We start from the raw sequence: 22709 nt of genomic DNA on the forward strand, positions 1-22709 counted from the left end.
TTCCTCTATTTACGGACCAGAGTCTTGGCTGTTATTATCAAAATGGTAACAGTAATTATTAACACAGTTAATTGAGTGAGTCCTTAGCTGTAGAGCTGTTGTTTTCTGATCATGTGACTTTAGCCAGTGACCTCTTGGGGCCTCAGTCTCCTATTTGCAAACAAAGTATCATATTTTCTTTCTCAGAATTGCTGTGAGAATAAATTGGATAGAATATATGGAAAGAGATCTTAAACTGGTGAAGTATAACATAAATGTGAAGTGTTGACATTGCCCTGGCAGTAACAGCTACTGTTTATTGGCCTTTTCGTAAATGAGTCATACTCATTAACCACAAATCTTCACATTGGGCCTGTGAGGCTCAGAGAAATTAAAGAGCTTACCTAGGGTGACATAAATTTTAAAAATGGCAGTGTCAACATCTGAACCCAGGTCTCTCTGACACCAAAGCCCATGCCACTAACTGTGCCTCTATAATACCTCTGGGGGCTTATGATAATTCCACACATACAGTGCCTACCCCAGGATAGAACAGGCATTTAAAGAATGTTAGTTTTTTTAAATTTTCTTCTCCTGCCCCCAAAATTCCATTTAGAGTGAGAAGCCAAATCATAGCCCACTTGTGTCTCCAAGAGAAATCTGATGATGCAGATTGATCTTAAAAATTTCCTCCGCACAGCAAACCACCAGTTCACTAAGATGATGACCATGAGGATGTAGGGGTGTGTGTGTGTGTGTGTGTGTGTGTGTGTGTGTGTGTGTATCTATATTCACACATGGATTGTATACATACTCATATAATGGGAATAAATGTCTATGACCAATTTATCACTAGTAAACTACCATGCACCATGACATAGCAAAATTCAAAGTTACAACTTGATGGGTGCCTCTGATGAGGCTTTCTCAGGGACAGACACTTCCAACTTGGTGGATCATCCTGGTATCTTTGTTTTGATACCACTCCATAACCCCCTTCACCTTCTTCTCCCCACATTGCTCGCTTACCTCACTAAAGAGTTCAGCATTGGTTTTGGCCTTCACCAGCTGAGGGACATCCTGTGGCAATGTGTAATTCAACTTATTTTTTTCATAGTCAGCACGGTAATTCACCTGTTGGATTTAGAATAAATCTGTAGGGTTTTTGTATGGGCAGAGAGAACTTTAGGGACCCATAACTCTTTTTCCCTTAGATCCATAGCTGAGAAGGAGTTTCCGGAAAAGGCATTTTACAAGGAAGCCTGTACTTTTTGTAAATGTTTTAAATTAGTGAACTGAAGGTATCAAATGAAAAGTAAAAAAAACTCAAAGGCACACTCGAAGTTGTAAGTTTGCAAAAGAGTTCCCCGTGACTGCTTCACCAACTCCCCCTACAAGCACTTGAGAATATTGAACTTTTTAAAAAAACATTTTGTGCAGTGCAGGGTAATTATCAAATGCCTGCTCACAATGATAAAAAGCCATCTTAAATCACACATGCAGAGGAGGGTCAACCAGACATGTGATTCCTGTTGGGTGAATACAGCCTCATCCAAGAAGCATTCTTGACCAGAAATTAAACTTGAACATTGGATGACTGGTGATGTTAAGAATTATTGTCAGATTTTTGATGTGATATGCTGAAATTATATAAATGTGTTTTTCTTTTTTACCTTTTTGAGATTCATACGGAAATATTTACAGATTAAATTATACAATACCCTAGATTGGTTTCAAAATAATATGGAAGAGAAGAATTGGACAATCATGTAGACAAAGCAGCGTGGCCATGAGTTGATGGCTGTTGAAGATGGGTGACAGGTACATGGGGATTCATTATGCTATTCTCTACTTTGCATGTATTCAAAATTTTCCATAATAAAAAGTTTAAAAGAAGTGGGGGTCATTTTCTGGCTGTAATAAGACATGTGTCACCATTCACGAAAGTCAAATCCTTGAAGGTCAGATGTCCCAGAGGCGTCAAAGCAGCAATTTCAAGACCCTCACATCCGGCTGGGCAGGGGCTGGTTACTTACATTACTCAGCTGCTGGGCATTGATTTTGGCTTGAACAATCTGCGGAGTGTCAGTCACCAAGCTGTACTTCAACTTGTCGATGCTCTGCCTATAATTGGCCTGGGTAAAAACAGGCACAGATATCATTTGCTCTTTTCTCGAAGATTTGCTTAGTTCCCTCTCCCAAGCTCAATAAAGTGGCAATTCTCAAATTACTATGTAGAAAAAGAGTCAGATATTCCAGCTGGATACTGACAGACACTCCAAGCCCACAGACAGAAATACATCATAGAGTGAGAGACCTAACAGGCAACTCATAAAAGAGGTAAACTCACTGGCAAGCAAACATAGAGAAAGATGGTCAGCCACACTATTAATGAGAGAAAGGCATACCAAAAGCACAAGATACCCCTCCACACAACCTGAAGAGCCAGAGTTAAAACTGCTGATGATACAAAGTGATGGCAAAGGATGGGGACTTAGGAAAACTCTCATAACAGTGCTAGAAGAAGTGCAGTTGGTATAACCACTTTGAAAAACAGTATGGCACATATACATGTCCTAGGTCCCAATAATTCTGTGCCTAGGGCTTATTCTCAATGAAAATATGTGCATGAGATCATTTTATAAATATTTAAAGCTGTATATCCACACATAGTGTACTTTTCTATATATATCTTATATACCAAAAAGAGAAGTATTTAAAAAATGTAAAATGAAAGAGTAACAAAAAGTCCAACCAAGCTATATGCATCTTTAAGTGGGAGGCAATGGAGCATCAGTGACTCCTTGTAGGTGGCCTGAATATGTCCCCACCCTCTACACTAGCCCCTGCATGGCCCTCACTTCTGCCTTGCCAGAGTCCCCAAGGAAACTGCCCTAAGCTTGGCACTTTCACAGAAGAAACAGATTCAAAAGAGGAGGAGGCAGACTCCCCAGTGCTGCTGGATGCATTGACTACCTGGTTTCCACCTCAAGACATCAAGGTCTAGAGAATTTTCTCCTTTGAAAACACAAATTGCCCTTTCAAGTATTAAGAATTATTAGCCATTTGCACACAAGAATATATGCATCCAGTCATCTTATTTTTCTCCAAACACACCTGACCAAGATCCACTGTAGAGGGGATGGGAACTTAAGCAGAGAAGTAAAGGAACAGGTTTGAAGCTAGAGAGTAGGTGATAAGGGGTGAGGGGCTAAGGTGAGCTGAGTGAGAGCCCCAGAAACCTACGCAGGCAGAAGTAGGGCTAGGATAAATAAAAGAGGGAGCGGTTGGGGATAGCAGATAACCTCTTGCACAATTTGTTTTTGTTTATTTATTATTTTGAGACAGAGTCTGCTGTGTTACCCAGGTGGGAGTGCAGTGGCACGATCTCAGCTCACTGCAACCTCCTCCTCCTGGGTTCAGGCGATTCTCATGCCTCAGCCTCCCTGATAGCTGGGACTACAGGCATGCACCACTATGCTTGGCTAATTTTTGTATTTTTAGTAGAGGCAGGGTTTCCCCAGGTTGGCCAGGCTGGTCTGGAACCCCTGGCCTCAAGGAATCCTCCTGCCTCAGCTCCCGCAAAGATTACAGACATGAGCCACCACACCTGGCCCTCTTTTGGGATTTAACCAAGGTTAGATGAAATCCAGGTAAAAGAGGAAGAAGCAAACTCATCCCTAACCCTCTTTCTTCCCTTATGTTCATCTGGTCCCTTTTATTCATCCACTTGTCCATCCATTTATTTCATCAACAAATTGTCATGGGGTTTCTACTCTGCAGAGCAAGCAAACTCAGACACTCCCTGCATACACAGATATCTCAGATGGGTCCTCACTCCCAGGATCCCAAACTGACCCAGTGCCTCTGGACACCTGAATCTCTGTGCCCGCAGGCTCCAAATTGGGCCTGTTTGCCAGCTGGGCTCCCCCAGCTTGGCTCAAAGTCACAGGATCACCATTGAACACTCATTCACAGTTTTCATGTCTCTCTTTTCTTTCCCAAGGCCAAAGGCCCCACCCAGAATCCCACAGAGTGTGGCAACTTCTTCAGGCCTGGGTTTTGCCTAAGAACAACACCCCTTTTCTGTATCACCACTATCTAGTGCTGTTTCTGCCTGGACCTCACCTATGGCTTTGGCCAGGCTCCTCTGCCAGCTGGCTCTCCCCTCCCCAGGGGCCCACACCTTGGACACTCTTGTACTGTCCTATCATTTCCTGTCTGTCTAGACTACAACCTGTCTTTGCTCTTCTGTCTTCTTCCTACCTTCTGCTACATCCTATGGCCACCTCCCTGAGATGACAACCCACCTCAGGGAGTCTTTGTAGCCCAAAAATCACAAATGTCTCTGGGAGCCAGGTAGATCTCTAGGAGGGTACAAGCTCAATGCTTGGCCTTATTATTGGGGAAAATTCACTAGTTCTTGATGTCGTGAGGTGGGAACCAGGCAGTCAATGCATCCAGCAGCACTGGGGGTTCTGCCTCCTCCTCTTTTGAACCTACATCTTCTATGAAAGTACCAAGCTTAGGGCAGTTTCCTTGAGGACTCTGGCAAGGTGGAAGTGAAGGCCAGGCAGGGGCTGGTATAGAGGGTAGGGACATGTTCAGGCCGCCTAAGGAGTTACTGATGCTCCATTGCCTCCCACTTAAAGATGCAGGTAGCTCGTTTGGACTTTTGTTTCTCTTTCATTTTACTTTTTTTAAACACCTCTTTTTTGGTGAAGTATAAGATATATATAGAAAAGATATATGTAGATACTGTTGGGGAAATAAGAGGACTGTGGCAAAAGGAGGCAGCGGCTGTCCAGCTCTAGGAGGCGGTTGTCAAGCATCTATGAAGGGCATCCAACAGCAGATTTTTGAGTTATTCCAAAAAAAAAAAACCAGAAACCCATATTATTATGAAAAAATTGCAACTTTTAAATGCTAACAAATAGTTCAATATTTTTAAAATTCAGTGACCTGGGCTGAGCATGGTGTCTCACACCTGTAATCCCAGCACTTTGAGAGGCCGAGGCGGGTGGATCATGAGGTCAGGAGTTTGAGACCAGCCTGACCAACGTGGAGAAACCCCGTCTCTACTAAAAATACAAAAATTAGCTGGTCATGGTGGCACGTGCCTGTAGTCCCAGCTAATCAGGAGGTTGAGGCAGGAGAATCGCTTGAACCTGGGAGGCAGAGGTTGCAGTGAGCTGAGATTGTGCCCCTGTACTCCACTCTGGGCAACAGAGTGAGACTCCATCTCAAAAAACAAAAAAATCTAGTGACACAAAAGAAATAGGTCTAATAGCCACTTTGGGCCCACTGGCTACTAACTTACATATTTTATGTCTTCCTTGGGTCTTGTACTCATTTCATTTTTGCCTGTTTCAACACTAGCTAATCATAATTATGACTAACACATGATACTTACTACATACCCAGCACCATGCCAAGTGCCCTTATACATGTTAACTCATTTAATCCTTCCCACCACCCTATGTTTAGGCACTATTATTATCCCTACCTCACAATGTGGAAACTGAGGCCCGGAGACTGAAAGTGGCTTGCTCTAGGTCATCCAGGCAGTCAGTATCAGAGATATGATTCACACCCTGGGAGTCCGCCTCGTAAGGTAGCTTTTAACTTATACACTCTAAACCTGGTTGGCCAAAGCTAATGTGCTTCAAACTATTACTTGCATTTAAAGATGGGCAAGGGATTCCCCTTAGCCAGAATTCGTATTGTTTAGACAGGGAAATGCATTCCAGAAACAAGCAAATGACTTACAAGTGAACTTCTAGAACAAGACCTAGAGATAGTACAGTGCTCCTGATAATGGCTATGGAGTGTTTTGTTGGATTTGGAGATTTAAAAACAACATCTTTTTGTGCTTTTTAGTTAATGATTCAAGGAGAAAAGTTTTTGCATGTTCTAAGTTTTGCACATGGGGTGTGTAGAGAAAATTAGGAAACAAAGTCATTTCAATGTCAACTATTAATTAGATTAGAGTACAGTGGCTTCCTGATGCATTAATTCAGAAGGAAAAATTTTCATCTCATAATAGAGTCCATTAGAATTCAGAATTATGCATGCTAAAATGTCACGAAAACTGTATTTTTAAAATGGCACATTCCTTCCTCATAATTCTGCATTAAGTATGTTACTGAGCACAATTACCTGACTCTGCAGGACATAATTAGAAGTCTCCATGATTAATCACATCTTTGCAACATCACAAATGCTTGGCCATTGCTTCAATCTACATTTTGAAGGGTTTTTTTTTTTCTTCAGCTAAAGATAGAGTCTAATTTTAATTCTATTGGTATTTATAAAATCTATCTAAAGGGAATTCTCTCAAATTAAGAACCCATGCTTGCTTATTTAATTTCATGGCTATTTCACTGCCTTTAAGATTATCAGACAGAGAGATCACAATTGTTCTTGTAAATGGATTCCCCAAACTTCCTGAATACTAAAGTCCCTACATGATGGGTGATAAACTCAAATTCATATCAGAACCAGGAAGGTAAGCTAAAGGGGGTACAGCAACAGAGAGCAGCCACCACTCAGTCCCAGCCAATTGCTGCCTTGTAGGAACTAGGGCAGAATTCCTCAGAGTTTTCAAGGAAAGGTAAGCATATTAGTTTTGATCTGAACTCAGAACTTCTACATGTTGGTCCAATAAAAAACAAACAAACAAACAAACACTATGTAGCCAAACAAAACACTTCTGTAGTTTGACTGTGACTCATGGGCTGCCAGTTTAGAACCCACCTCTAAACTCAATTAACATTTCCAATCCAGTCTAATTTAAGTTTGTATCAGACTTCCCCGGGTGGGCTTCCGGGGGCCTGGTTTGGTCCAGAGTCTTATCTAGATAAATGTAGTAGCAAGTCATGTCATAATGGGAGTACACAGGACTCTATCTTGCATTGCTAGTGCTACTTATTAGGCATAATTTCTAGAATCCTACTGCAAAAGTACATAATCAAATTTTAATCAGGTGCCCTTCATCTGCAAGTTTCCTGGATAATGTATACAGAAAAAAAAAAAAGTAGCTTTGGTAGGGGTCAAGTTTAACTTTGTGAAATGAGTAAGTCAAGTCAATCTAACCAAACTTCCTGAGAAAAAGAGAAGCAAAGTTTAGGCCCCTGAACAATTCATCTGCTTCCTACCTCCTGTTTTATTACAAATTTGAAAAGCCCCTTTTATTCAATAAATGTCATTTGCCAATGATTGTCCTTTGATGTCTGGACACTGCATTAGACACTAGAGATACCCAGCTGAATTGTACTGCCCCAACCCTGGGCAAAAGAGAGAGAGAGAGTTATCTACTAGTAGCAAAACCTCAATCAATTTCTAGACTTGTGCTGATCCCAAAGGAAAGTAGCACTGAGCATTCATAAATATATGTTGAATTATTTGTTAAATTATTAATTGATTAGAGATAATCTTCATGAAAATCACAATATAACCTTACTTCTAAGACACCTTAAGTACTTTTTAAGCTAGTAGGTAACTTTTATCATTTTCTTTGTACTTTTCCGTATTTTCTAAATTTTCTATAATAAACATGTAAAATTCTTGTAATCAGGAAACAAGAAATTTAATTGATTATACACATTTTGCTTGGAACAAGCCAAGCCACAAATAAAATTACTGCTGTAATAAGTAAGGGATATACATACTTCCCCATGTGCTCCTGAGAAAAAATAAAGTCAGTATTACCACTACCTCTCAACTTGTGTACAAACATTTTATTTTACTTCCTTCAGTCCTTAACATACTACATGTCAAACCTTTTTCTAAAAGAAAAAAAAAGTCATCCTTGCTACGGAAAAAGCATTTGAAATGTGCCCAGCAGACAAAGCTCACTGAATTCTAGAGGAAAAACTGGAACCTCAGGTTATTTGCAAGACAAAACTAGAGTTGTTCCTAGTTCACACTGAAAATCTAAGAGGGTGAAGCACACATAAATGAACTTCCTAGTGCAAAACGGAAAAGGACTTCCTTTTTTTCAATCCCTTCAACCCCCTATGAACTATGGTATCATGTTTCTTTCCATCTTGCTGCCTACAAATCACTCCTCAGGGAGAAAGTGACATGTGACAAAGCAGAAAGAGCTGTTTGAAGATAACTTACATCTTTCAAGGGCACCAGTTTCATTGTTGTTTGATAAGAAGGCGTGAGAGTGGCCGGGTAGTTGTAGTCGACAATATCGTGTTTATAATCAGCTTTGTAAGCAACCTAAAACATGAATAAAAGAATAAGAATGGAGAAATCAGTTTCTACTTTCTTTTGGCTTTGTTTGAATGTCTTAAGAAATATTTTTTAAATACCCAGAAACAAATTCAGTTTCATCACCTTCAAGGAAAATTAAATTATGTTCACACTTTTGTCTTTAATTAATCTGAATTCCTCTTAATCCAAAAGTAGATGACTTCCATCTGTAGCACATTTACTTTATATTTCTTATTAATTATGACAATGCTTGTCATTTTTATTGAAAAGAAGCATTTGCACATGGATAGACAATGGAAATGCTCTTTGGCTAACCCCAAGAAAATAGATGGAAATGTCAAGAGTCTTTAGAATATTTAACTTTTTTCTAAAGGTAAAATTTGACATTCTTAAGCAGAGAAAATCTGAAATGTGTATGTTTTAATAATGAAATCAGGTTCCTTTAAGTGTCCTTTACCTCCAAGATTTACAACATGGCATTTGTAAACCTATACACTGGATTGACAAAGCCAAAGAGAGATTAATAGATTATTTGCTACAGGGGAAAACAAGGACCTGATCTACTCTGTTATCCCACTACCTTGACCAGTGCCAGGCCACAGTAGGTTTTCTTTCTTTTTCTTTTTTTTTTTTAGACGGAGTTTCGTTCTTGTTACCCAGGCTGGAGTACAATGGTGCGATCTCGGCTCACGGCAACCTCTGCCTCCTGGGTTCAGGCAATTCTCCTGCCTCAGCTTCCTAAGCTGGGATTACAGACACGCGCCACCATGCCCAGCTAATTTTTTGTATTTTTAGTAGAGATGGGGTTTCACCATGTTGACCAGGATGGTCTCAATCTCTTGACCTCGTGATCCACCCGCCTCGGCCTCCCAATGTGCTGGGATTACAGGCTTGAGCCACCACTCCCAGCCCCACAGTAGGTTTTCAATGAATACAATGATAAAAAAAATGGATGAAGGAACAAACCAGTTTACCAACCAACCAACTCCAAATAAATCACAAAAGCTTTGGAACTTGTGGGAATTTGGAATAAGAATCACAATTATTCATTTCTCTTTCTGTCTCAAAAATCCAAAGTGTTAATCACACTGGATTCACTATAATAGATTAAAATACTCTCCAAATTAGAGAAAGCTAAGATCAGTAAATTGAAGCCTTTGAAAATGTTCAGGGATTTTGCCTAGCCTTGCTTGTTTTCACTAACATTTAGAAACTCTTTTGGGTCAGTCTTTCCACAGTCTTTAAAATAGAAGACAGATTGTTTTTTCAAGGGAAATTTAAAAAGAATTGGTTGAATTCTTCATGCCCCACCCCACTCCACTCCTACAGGCCCTTGTATAAAAGGACTTACGTTGCTTGCCAGGCTGCCGACTTTCATAGCATGGAGAGTGCGTCTGTCCATACCAACTCCTTCATAGCGGCCTCTCATGTGGTTCTGGTAGTTTTCTTTATATTTATTCTATATGGAAACAGTTTTCAACAAAAGCATACCCTTCGCAACTAGTTGAAGATCAACTACTCATCTTAATGCATTAAATCCAAAGAAAAAAATGCTTAAATATAACCTATTTAAATAGTCAGTGTATCACAGAATAAAAAATAAGGCAAACTTTTTTTTTTAATAATGTAAATTTTAACCCGGCATAAGTTGGAATTAAGACAGGAAAACAAGGAAACATGGGATCTGACGAGCACAGACAGCACAAAACAGACTTTACTTTTTGTGTTCGTTTTCACATTTTTAATTTTAAGTTTACCAGATCTTTCCAATGTGAAAATTTACCATGAGACAGTTGCAAGCACTGACTATGCTGGCATCACATGCAAAGCCCCATGCTGGGGGTGGTACAAATCACTGCATGCCATTACTTCCATTTCTAAATATATGAAGGACAAAACCTGAGCGTTGCCAAATTCTGTGATGTAAAAATTGGTCACTAGTGGGACCATGTGAAATAATAATGTTATGTGCCAAAGGCTACTTACCAAATAACGATGATGACAGAGAAGACCAAAATAGGAAATTTGGGGTATTAAAATCACCTAACCTGGGAGACCACTGAGCTTCTAGGTACTGCGAGTATTTAAATAGAAGACTACTTATGACTGTATATTACACATTCTACTTGTCTGAGTTAATCTTCACAAGTACTCTATGAGGAGGAAGGAACTATTATCATCCCCATTTTAGAGTTGGGCAGAGCAGCTCAGGGAGCTTAAACAACTGCCCAAAATTGGCCACTTTGCTATTAATAACTGCGACATCAACTATGTTGACTCTTAAACCACTACATTTATGCAAAATAAATTCCTCAGTGAGCCTTACACAGTCCCTTGCAATTTTAAATTCTACTATTATGTGCAGCTAAGCAAAAGTAAAATTATATTATCTAGTATAGGTTTTTGACATCCATGAGGATACATCTCCAGACCTACTCTGAGAATTTCCAAATTTGCAAATGCCCCTCTAGCACATATCTCCTCATCTATAAGAGAGGGTAATAATGTGTGGCTCCCCAGGTGACTCTGAGGGTGAAATGAGATCATATTAACTCAGAAGCACAAAGTCACATTGAGAGGGGGCATCACATGCTCAGCCAGGCCCCCTCACCAGCATTCATCACTAGGAGCCCGGCACTGTACTACACACAAAGGATGCAAGGGGTCAGAGAAGACAGGTCCTGCCCAGAGGATTCAGGGTCAAGATCGGGCATATGACAGAATTTAACACTATGAGGACCAATCCCAGCAGGCAGCCTTAACCAAAACTCAGGCATTTATGCCTAAAAGGCCATGTTTCTCCAAGACACACAATTCCATTCCCATAGACAGTCCCTTTTATGAGAGACCTAAAGACTAAGCTCACAAAAAGTACCCAAACAAAAGCTTAGCATTAAAAACTCACATCACTGGTAAATGTTGAGATCTTGCTCACGTTCCTGAATTGAGGTGTTTCACAGTAGTTGATACTGTGACCTCTACTACTTTCCAGATCCTTCTTATACTCCACCTTGGAAATCAAAACACCAGATGCACAATAGAACCAAATCTCAAATCACTCTTGAAAATGTCTTAGGACTTGACTAGGATATTTTTAGAAAACTTTCAACCCAAGATTTTAGTATATCAAACATAGAATACACTAAGTTAGCAGGACGTATTTTGCTTTATAAAAACAAATCATAATAAATAGTAAATAATCAGTTTCATTCCAAAAATTAAAAGTACATAGTCACTTTGAACAAATATCGTAAGATTTCATAACTCAAAAATGGCAAAACTGGTTTTACAGCTCAGATAGTTACTCTTGAGAGGAAATGTTTTAGGGGGATGGATCGTATTTCCTATAATGGAAATGTCTTAGGGGGATATCTGGTTGTGTTCTGTTTCTTGATCTGAGTGCTAGTCACATAGATGTGTCCCACTTAGGGAAATCCCTCCCACTATACATTGATGGTGTATGCACATCTTTACAGGTATACTTTAATACAATTCAACAAGAAAAGTTACTTTACAAGAAGTATAATAAATGAGAATGCTCAGATGCAGAGTGTCTTCTCAGTTGGCTATTTAAGCTCTCCTGGGTGCCTGTATGTAGGACGTGAAGCTACAGTTATTAAATAGACTCCAAGTTATCCCAGCTAATTAACAGAAGGCAGCTAAGGCCTTTACCATTAATAGATGGCTGGTTTATCTTGCCAACTAAACATAAGGACATAAAGAAATGGAAAGTTCCCTTGCAACTGCTCTACCAAAGGAAATACAACTCAATTTGTAATTATATCTTATAAAACTACATGGTGGGGATATGTCTTTTAAAAGATGTAAGATACATTATAGTATGATATAAAGTTAAAAAGTAGACACAATTATATGTACAGTCTAATTCTAATTCTATAAATGTATTTTTATATTCATCCCTTCAGTTACAGCATATTCATATAGAAAAAAGACCAAAATGTTAATAGCGTTATTCCTGGGTGGTAGAACTGAACTCCCAGTGGTTTGGATCCAGTCTGTCATTAAAAGTTTCTACCACCCAGAACTAGACACTTTACTTTCCAGGCATATGACAAAGTGATAGTCTAATGGTGGAAAAAGGTCCCATCTAGATCTAGTGTTCTGTGAGTGAGAGCAAAGGTCAGCAAACTTTTTCTATAAATGATCAGACAGTAAATATTTCAGGTCTGGCAGGCCACATATTCTTTGCCAATTATTATACTCAACTCTGCCTTTGTAGTTCCAAAGCAGCCACAGATAATAGAGAAACAAATGTGATGTGACTGTGTTCCAGTAAAGGTTTATTTAAAAAAGCAGGCTGTGGGCTGGATTTGTCACTGAAGTTGTAGTGTGTTGATCTCTGGTCTAGAGCACCAGAATTATCTGGAATAGTTGTTTAAAATGCAGATTCCAAAGCCTCAGCAGCCATCTACCACTTCAAAGTATCTGAGGCTCCTGATGAGGCTTAGGAAAATATCACTCCTTGTGACTCAGAGCAGCCCCAAGTTAGAGGACCAGGGGTTAACTAACAGTTTAGGGTAAAGGACTGGCTTTTCCTTTTTCTTAGAAAAGGAAAATATTTTTGGATATTTGCATATCTGTTTGTGAGTTGCAGATAGCTTGTTATGTGAGTGCTTTGAATTGCCATAATTGTTCCAGAGCCTGCCAACTCAAATGCCTTCAGAGTCCAGATAAGAAATGCAAATGAAGGAAGCTGTAGCGAAGAACACACTAGGGTGTGAGAAGAATTTGAGGATCTAGAGGGGATATTTCCTTGCCAAATAGTCCTCACAATAAAAAAGTCTTAAACTCCGGACAAGCCAAACAAAACACACCCCTCTGGCAGCCTGTGAAGCAGGTAAGGTAAGGGAAATTCACATGGAACACCCAGCTTCTGGGAACTCAGACTTCAATAATAAGAGAACGAGAGGGATTTGACGTTTGAAACCCTTTTTCCAATGTTTGATTTGTTTTAAAAGTTGGACCCTCCAGTATTCTTTCTGGCAACTTGAAACCTGTTGCCTGGCACTTTTGAATATTGACAGCCCTGGGAGGATTTAGGCAGTAGCTTCTGAACCACCAGAGAAAGATATAATTGGTTTAATTCTAGGCTCTCTTGTAAATTGCATTTTACTGCATTTCTGTTCTTGGAAACTGTCACCAATGGGTAGAATAGGTGGTGTCACACTTTCAACCAGAGCTTTTTATTATAGGGTCACCCCTTTCACTGACTATAGGAGATCAAATGAGCCAGGTGATGGCTCATGGGTGTGGTTCTCCCCCCATACGCACCTCACTCACGAGTTTGTTTACGCTCTGAGCCCGTTTGAGAACCAAGTTGTCTTGAGCTGGAAGCGAGTGATAATGTGCAGCGCCTTTCATCTTATTAAAGTCCTGCCTGTATTTTATCTGAAAAGAAAAAAAAAAAAACCACATACACACACACACACACACACAAAGCGGGGCTGGAGTTGATGTTTCCATGCTCCAGGAGAGAAATTACTCCAGTTATCTTGGACTTAATGTCTACGTTTACTCCAAAGAGTTTTCTGAAGGAAAAATAATTCACATGGGTTTTTCTCTTCATTAAATCTATAACCTACTTGGTCCTTTTTTGTTATTAAAATTTTCCTGGCCCTTTTCACACTTTTTACACTTTACACTCTAATTCTGCATGGGGAAAAAAAAAGGTCTTAAAATATTCATAACAAAAGTTGTCAGTCCAAAGCCATTCTGTCCTTGGTTTAAACACCATTTCTTATCTAGCCTGCTAGTGAGGGGCAGAATAATATCTTGTAACTTCCTTCCTCAGGCAAAGATGGTGCTGTTATGGTAAATGGGTAATAGGTAAATAGTTATTTGGTAAAGGAAAGGAGAGTGAAGGAAAAGGAAAGGAAAGAAAAAGAAAAGGGCAAGGGGAGTGAAATGAATGCCAGGTTCTGCTTAGACACCAAGTTCCAGTTGGTGTGTTAAGATCTGCTGTGAGTATGTCACTTTTCCAAGTTTAATTATAGCCTATCTTTCAAGGACTGCCAGCAGGCTAACGTTCTGCCAATAAAAATCATACATCATTGGGTTACACCCAGTTCAATAATCATCTGACTTATTTTAATCAGCTCTTTCCTTAAAATGCTCAATTTCTAATTGGGTCGTTTGGCAAAGACTCTCCTAACACCACTTATCTGGCTGGCCAGCATCTGTACTTGCTTTAAATGGCCTCAGGTGAGCTATGCTGGTTGTCTATATTCATCTCCTTGGAAGCAGACAAATGGGGCCAAAGCAGGCACCATAAATTTGGATGGGGGTTGAGGGTTAACATTCTACTTTGGCTCAGCTACAATAAATGTATCTGTGTGTAGGTGTCAGTAAACACAGCTTCAGAGTCTCACTTGTCTGCCTCTGTGGTTCTGCGGGTCATGCCTACATGGTACTTACGTCACTAGCAAGTTCGTTGGCTTTCTTGGCATTCTGATATGCTGGAGTGATCATAGCCGGGAAGCTGCCCTTTCCCCTGTGCTCCTCATACTCCTCCGGGTAACCCTGCTGGGGGGGGGTCGAAAACTTCAGTGAGTAATGCTTCCCTCCTGAGATGGGCAGGGTTTGGCAATGGTCACTCACAGAGTTCTCACCGAAGTTCATCCACCTTGGATATTCCAGGGATGACCATGTGATGGTCAAAATGGCAGACCCTGGAGTCAGGCCCACTCACTAGTGCCCAGCACACAGTCAGCACTAAATAATGGCAACTGATATCATGATCATCATCATGATTTTCGCTGGATAAATCAAGACACTCTACTACTCTCCCAGGCTCATGAGTTATGGAATATTCATTTTTTAACTGACAACCAGGGAAGTCCTTTGTCTTCCAGTAGGTCTCGAACACTACCTTACTCACTCTCAGTGGCAGATCTATGTGGAGACCTCCCCTGGTGGTACTGTCTCCCCCAAGGGTACCGTTGCCCCCAGTGGTATGTGTCATGTAACCAGAAAAGGAGTATTATATAATTTTTGTAATCTGGGAGAAAAACTTGGAATTACCATAAGATTATCTGAAATGGGACTAAATGTATGTTTCAGACTAAGGATTATAATCTTTGTCTTAATCTTTTCTTTTATCTTCCCCACACCATCCATCCGTTCCCAGAAAGGAAAATCTTCTCTTTCATGACACCAGCATGACATGGCAGATAACCCTTCCCTGGCAGCCAGATGTACTTCAAGTCCCAGCTGAGAGGCAATCTTCTCCTTGTAGAAGTCCCTGAGTCCTCCCTCACTCCTGGACCTGCCCCGGGGAAGAGTCCTCTGTGTTTTCACTGTACTTTTCCCACAAATCTGTAACAACCTGTATGGTGCCCCTGTTAGGCTCTATCTCTCTGTGGTCTCCTCCAAGCCAGGGGCCTGCCCAGCTTCAGCACCAGAGCCTGGACTGTGGCACACATATTTTCTTAAATAAAATAGTTGGGTAAGATTAGAAAATCTGGGCTCCCTGTTATCCAACGATGAAAACCATTCAGCCTGAGTTCTCCTTTTGCCTGACTACCAGAAAGTTCTGGTCAAATATAATAAGTAAAAAAAAGTTAAGTCTTTTTAAAAGGCTCTCAAATTCTTTGGTAATCTGCTTTATGGCTTTGCCCATTCTTCTCTATAGTTTTGTGTTTGCAGATTTATTTATTTATTTAGAGACAGAGTTTCGCTCTTGTTACCCAGGCTGGAGTGCAATGGCGCTATCTCGCCTCACCGCAACCTCCGCCTCCTGGGTTCAGGCAATTCTCCTGCCTCAGCCTCCTGAGTAGCTGGGATTACAGGCACGCACCACCATGCCCAGCTAATTTTTTTGTATTTTTAGTAAAGGCGGGGTTTCACCATGTTGACCAGGATGGTCTCGATCTCTTGACCTCGTGATCCACCCGCCTCGGCCTCCCAAAGTGCTGGGATTACAGGCGTGAGCCACCGCGCCCAGCCCTGCAGCTTTATTTTAACTTCTCTCTTTCTCTGTGTGTATGCATGTACGTATGTATGTTGTAAGTGTTAATCTTTTTTCAAGACACCTAATCCTGTTGATTACATGATATAATCCTTTTAACAAGTCTAGTTACTTGTTAAAAAGAAGAATGAATTGCTTGGCATTTAAGGCACTACAGACATTTATAGTTATCTCCCTGCTGTCTTCTCTCTCACTCCCTCCTCCTCATGCCCTGGCGAGTCATGCCAAATCACAGCAGTGAAATGCCATACTAGACTGAGTCCTCTCAACAGCTGCTGATGGTGCTATCAAACACACCCACTTGGATTCTTGCATTTGTTATTTTCAGGACTGAAAACCTCAAAGTGTCCTGCCAATCAAGAACCAGCTATGATACTATGAAGTTACATTTCACCTGTACCTACAGACATGTCTAGGTACACATATGAAATGATACATGTGTCTTATAACCACTGGTAGATGAGATTGGCCAAATGCAGGACAAAACATTTTTTACCAAATACAGAAACCAGATATTTTTTAAAAAGCGGATTTTTAAAAGTTGTCCTGAGCTTTATAAATAATATATTTGAAAAACAAAACCTGTAAAAACATTTTTTTCGTTGGGTTTAAAGCACTAAAAGACCACTTAATTAACTTAGAAAATTTGATTAAATAGCCTTTTAAATTCAAAACCAAGCATTTTTGCTCAGGCAGACATTTTCAAAGGGGTCCCAACCTACCTTCACACACAACCTAAGACTCATATGAGCATATGCCTAACTATGGCAGTGTGTTTTTCTAAAGAAGAGAAACAAATTCATTGTAGTTTCCTAAATCGTATATGTTGTAGAGAGTCCACTTACTGCCAAATAATTCAAACTGTCCAATTATGAAAAAATAAATCACTTAAACCCATGGAATGTATTCTTCCAACACACACATTTGCTCTTCCAATGTTCTTTACTTGCAACTATTAACAATAATGCTTCCTTTCTACCCTACAACAACTGGCTAGTCCCAGAAAAGACAGAGGGATGTGTGAATAAAGATTAGCTTGTGATTGTCTTCTTAATCTTTTTTACTCACTGTCAAGACGTAGTTCATCTGAGAAGTGAATTTGGGAAAAAAGTTTGCATTCTCTGGCATACTGATTTATCCACCAACCTAGATAAAAAATTAACTTTCTAAGAAAATGAGCCCCACTACTCAGTGAAATGCTCAATATTTTTCAAGATGAATTTTGATCTGTATGTTGCTTATGATAGAGACCAGCTAAACTCAGCCACTCTCAGGGCTATTCGTCAATGGACAGTTGAGAATGCTTTCTTCTTGGCCAAGCCACCATATTGGTCTAAGTCATTTATTTATTTAAAAAAGAAAGTGCCTCGATCTGTTTTCCTAAGTGAGTCAAGTTGAACCCTGTATAATTGTTTGTCCAGTACTTTCTAGCTTGGAAAATCTACCTTTCATAAATAAGGCAAAGATAAATCACAGCCCCATCCCTGATTAAATGGTCACAGCTGTGTCACAGCCTAGAAGGGGCCAAACATGGAAAAGAGCAGGTCAGGAGGTCATTTTATAACATACCTGGCCATATTGGTCTACACATTCCCTTGTCAAGGTGCCCTCAGCTCCAGTGGCTGAACCGGCCATTCCCCTCATTTCTTTTTGATATTGTTGATGGTACCTCACCTGTTTGAAGGCAAAGAACAAACTCAGTGAATTTTGCCTCCCATGCACAGGAGCCAAAAGAGTAAAAATGAATGTCTTCATGAAACGTTCCTTTTCTGCTTGGATCTTGGGAGTAGGTATGTCTCAGACATAAAAGTGTCAGGCCATTGTCATGGTAAAATTGACTGAAAACTATGAAGGAAAATTACTCCCTGGTTTCAGGGTAAATGCAACAGTGGACAGGAAGTTAGACTCCCCATGCCCAGGTTCACATTCCTCTTTCTCCCTAATGTGACCACATTGTCAGGGACACTTACATCGCTCGCCAGCTCATTGGCCCTTTTGGCTATCTGATAGGCGGGTGTGATCATCGCAGGGAAACTGCCTTTCCCTCTTTGTTGCTCATAGTCCTCTGTGTATCTCACCTGAAATGAAAAAAAAAAAAGTGAATCACATGCCCCAATCCCACTGTTTTTCAGATGATCTTAGTGAGATGCCCTGCTAAGGGTTCCATGACATCCTGCCCATCTTCTACCATAGCTCATATGGCAGATAATTGGCTTACAGTTTGATGTGCCATATGCATCTTATTCACCTTCTTATTCTCAATACCCAACACACCTGGCATGTGAAGACACCCAGTGGAATTCAACACATGCTTGCTAAGCACCTGATGCGGGCCAGACCCTGGTCCTGGGCAGAGGAATAAGTCTTTAGCTCTCAAGGAACTGTCAGCCACATTTGGGAGACACAACAGTCTTCATAATCCCAGATAGAGGTTATGGTAAGATCAACCAAGTATTAAGCAGAAGGTGGATTTGTGTTTAAATGTCCCATTCAGAACAACACTAAGTCCTTGATCTTATTTTGCTGTGGAACATCTGGGCTATGTAAAGGCAAGTGGTAAAAATTGTTCAGAAATTATGTTCTCTAATTTGTAGTGGCAAGAGAGATTTCTTTCAGATTGCTCAGATACATCCAATTTGGTACTAATCCAATCTAAAATTTTCTCTTTAAAGAGTTTTTGCAAGGTCTCTGCTGGCTAACTTATCAAAACAAACCATCCTTGACCTTTGGAAGTTCTTCTTGGTATCCATGCAGGACTGGAATGTCTCCTACATTCTCCCTCCCTCCACCTCCAGGAAAGGAAAGAATGAGGGATCTTAAGTGCAATCCACCACATCTTGGCCTCCCTCATTTCTCTCTCTCTCTCTTTTTTTGTTTTTTAAATTTTTAATTTAATTTAATTTTAAGTTCCAGGATGCACGTGCAGGACGTGCAGGTTGGTTACATAGGTAAACGTGGGTCATGGCTGCTTGCTGTACCTAGCAGCCCATCACCTAGGTATTAAGCCCCACATGCATTAGCTAGTTATCCTGATGCTCTCTCTCCCCACAGCTCCACATTACAGGTCCCAGTGTGTGTTGTTCCCCTCCCTGTGTCTACGTGTTCTCATTGTTTGGCTCCCATTTATAAGTGAGAACATGCGGTGTTTGGTTTTCTGTTCCTGTGTTAGTCTGCTGAGGATAATGGCATCCAGTTCCATCCATGTCCCTGCAAAGGACATGATCTTGTTCCTTTTTATCATTTTATTATAACGATACATGCATGTGTATGTTCATTGCAGCACTATCCGCAATAGCAAAGATGAGGAATCAACCCAAATGCCCATCAGCAATGAACTGGCCTCCCACCTTGCTTACATCACTTTGAAGCTGTACCCCAGCCTTGCTCCGCAGCAGCTCAGGAGTATCCGCCACTGTGGAGAACCTGGAGATGCGTTCATCGTGCCCTCTCTTATACTCCACCTGATGAGAAGACAGTAGAGTCAAGGGCACATCCACCTCACAGCCTCTGCAATGACCTCTCCCTGTGGCTCTCCCAAAGCTGCACCATCAGGCTACACTGAACGCAAACCTGTGCCAAGTCCTCTGTGGCTTTTTTCATGGGCCCCTCCTCAAATTGCATCTACGCCAATGTGCTAAGTCCGGGAGTGTGCCAGTGGACTGCCACACTCCAACAAGTATTAACTTGTTTAATCTCCGTAACAATCACATTTGGCAGGACTAATGTTTTCCTCACTTTACAAATGAGAAGCCAAGGAAGAGAAATTAGGTAATTTGGCCATGGTCACACAGCACTAAGGGATAGAGTCAAGATTCAAATTTCAGCATTCCAGCTCCAAACTCTGAGCTTTTAATGAATAAACTTTGCTATTCTTCCAGTGGACCTAACATCCAGTTAAAAATTAGTGTCTTCAGTGCTAAAGCGAACTCAAGTAATCATGTGGTGCAGACTGTGGGTGAGCTACATGATCTTCTCTGCATTTTATAGACATGGTCCAATCACGGCACAGAGAATGCATGACAGGGAAAAGGTAAGAACACAGTTTTCTCTGTAATGTGACACTAACGGTACCTACTTCCCCAAAGCACTCTCTTATTGTTTCTTCTCTAAATCACAGGGGTTCATTAATGACAAAAATTAGCATAATCGATGGTGAAAAAGCACCCAGACACTCACTTGGCTGGCCAGCTGGTTGGCTTTCTTGGCCCTTTGATAAGCAGGTGTGATCATGGCTGGAAAACTCCCCTTGCCCCTGGGTTGCTCATAGTCTTCTGTATATTCCTATAGGTCAGAACCAATGTCAGCACGAGCACTGAGATGATATTGAATGACAACTAAGAAAACTGCAATAAAACCAATGAAACTGGATTCATAAAATGCTTGGAAAGTATTTCAATCACCTGTAATACATTTTAAAACGGTTTATATTTGGCAATTTGAATAAAACCATCAGCACTGAAGAACTCATATTTCCCATGTCAGTGGGGCTCCTCTTCAATGTCTGTAGCAAAATATGGGGAACCTGGCAGAACTCGAGGGCTGTCCTTTGACTCGAAGGCTTATATGGTAACACAGCCATTCAAACATGGGTGACTTTCCCATAACTTGTCCACTAGCAATAGTCCTACAGTATTGGGAGTAAAATGTCTCTTATTCTTTCCTTTTTTTTTAATATCTCTGATGATTAGTTGTCCTAATGAGACATATCACCTTAGCATTTGTGTTTCTAGTGTTTTCCTTCCATTTTCCAAAGGAAAAGTCATGAGAACTAACAATGTTTTCCAAAGTAGATTCTTCAAAGGGTAAGTGTACCTAGAAGTTACCAGGAGGGACCTAGTTACAGAGCATAATCTATGCAAATGGTTGAGGATTTCCACAGTTTGGGCTAAAACTGTCTTCCCTACGTGAAAGCCTGCTACGGTCTCTTATGATTCTGGAGGTGAGTACTTTAAAAGAAGCCATCAGGGACGGTTCCTTCTGGAGGTTCTAGGCAGAATCTGTTTCTCTGCCTCTTCCAGCTCCTAGAGGCCCCCACATTTCTAGTTCCTGCCCTACGTGACTTTGGCCTCTGCTTCTGTCACCGTATCATCTTTCCTCTGACTCTGACCCTCCTGGTTCCAGGGATTAGGACATGGGAATCTTTGGGGATGATAGCTTCATTCTGTCTACCACAACTGTAAAACTCAAGGAACATTCAAACTAATTGCTAAGTAATTTCTAAACCAATTCCTAAAGTAACTTCTAGGGTGCTTACCTCACCAAGAGACTTTCGAGCCTCAACCATTCTTACAATTTGGGGGTCCGGCAGGGCTCCTGGGCACCAAGAATTCCCTTCGCCATAACCCGTCCAGTAGGCTCTCTACAAAGGAAGCACAGGAAGGGATACAAACACATGCCCCAGATTCCCAGCGACACTTACATCCATTGTCAAAAGAAGATTATTATCTAACACTATAAACTCCTGTTGGTAAATCCTGGGTCTCAGCTAACTGAAATAGTCATTTATTTCAGGCTAGAAAATGACCTAAGTTTCCAAATAATTAAACTTTCTGAAAGCCACTTATGTCACAGGAAAATTTCGAATGTAACATTTTCTTGCATCAGGATTGGGCAGGGCAGGGGGGAAGTCACTGTGGACAGGTAATCTGAGATTAATCAGCATTATTCAGACAAATGTCAAAAACCTACTACCTGCTATATAACTGACAATGGAAAAAAAATCAAAAAAGAAAAAAAAAAGGAAGGCAAAGTTTCTCTTTTAAGATATTCACGATCTACCACCTTGGGAGATAAAACTGAGATATGAAACAAATAGCAATTAGAAAACAGTTATGTGTTTAAGTGTATTGTCTGAGTGATAAGTACAATGAGAATCTTTAAAAAGCAGTCCGTAAGAGATGGGTCCCATCTGGGAAAGGAAGATAAGAATTTGAGCTGTATCTTGAGGACTGAGGTCAGTTAGCAGAGGCCAAGGGTGAAAGAATGGCATCCACTCTAGAAGGTCAGTTTCATGAATGCAGGGATTTTCATTTTTGGTTCATGAATGCATCCTAAAAGCTTGGAACAGTGCATAGTGAATCATAGACTCCATAATCATTGGCTGAATAAATTTCAGCAATGTGGGATACCATGAACAACAGCATGAAGGCAGTGATGGGCTCAGTACTTAGGACCATGAGGAGCTGGGTTTGACTGGACCCCAGGGAAAGAGATGGGGAGCCAGGTGGGCCAGAGGGAGGCAAGTTGGACAGGTTGGGTAGAGCCAGCCTTAGGAGATCTGGAAAGACAGATCATTCGTATGTGAAATTACACTCAACCTGACTAGTAATCAGGAACATCTAAATTGAAATAACAAGATACGGATTGTCCAAACACTTATCTGACAATACCAAGTGCTGGTAAGAATGTGGGGAAAGAGGCATTCTCACACACTGCCTTGGGAGTTTAGAATGCAATTTGAGCCTCCATTAAAATGTAAAAGGCACATACCCTTTGACCTAGCAACTTTGTCATTATCTAT

General features: G+C 40.7%; 1 protein-coding gene across 16 annotated transcripts in view; it reads right to left on the reverse strand.

Moving 5' to 3' along the window:
• NRAP (nebulin related anchoring protein) overlaps nucleotides 1–22709 on the reverse strand; it is a 74844-nt gene that overhangs the window by 43528 nt on the left and 8607 nt on the right. For 4 of the 16 annotated variants that reach the window (XM_078346541.1, XM_078346540.1, XM_009010295.5 and 1 more), the window contains exons 5-16: nucleotides 21444–21548; nucleotides 20366–20470; nucleotides 19546–19650; nucleotides 18160–18267; nucleotides 17759–17863; nucleotides 14638–14742; nucleotides 13495–13611; nucleotides 11108–11212; nucleotides 9554–9661; nucleotides 8104–8208; nucleotides 2016–2114; nucleotides 1009–1113 (exon numbers count right to left, since the gene is read on the reverse strand). In XM_078346541.1, the coding sequence (XP_078202667.1) occupies nucleotides 1009–1113; nucleotides 2016–2114; nucleotides 8104–8208; nucleotides 9554–9661; nucleotides 11108–11212; nucleotides 13495–13611; nucleotides 14638–14742; nucleotides 17759–17863; nucleotides 18160–18267; nucleotides 19546–19650; nucleotides 20366–20470; nucleotides 21444–21548 (1272 nt within the window). Of the gene's footprint in view, nucleotides 1–1008; nucleotides 1114–2015; nucleotides 2115–8103; nucleotides 8209–9553; nucleotides 9662–11107; nucleotides 11213–13494; nucleotides 13612–14637; nucleotides 14746–17758; nucleotides 17864–18159; nucleotides 18268–19536; nucleotides 19651–20365; nucleotides 20471–21443; nucleotides 21549–22709 lie in introns of all 16 variants that reach the window. The other 12 variants (XM_078346539.1, XM_078346538.1, XM_078346534.1 and 9 more) reach the window with 3 other exon arrangements.

The sequence above is a fragment of the Callithrix jacchus genome, chromosome 12, assembly GCF_049354715.1.
Source record: "Callithrix jacchus isolate 240 chromosome 12, calJac240_pri, whole genome shotgun sequence".
In the NCBI taxonomy this organism is placed as follows: Eukaryota; Metazoa; Chordata; class Mammalia; order Primates; family Cebidae; genus Callithrix; species Callithrix jacchus.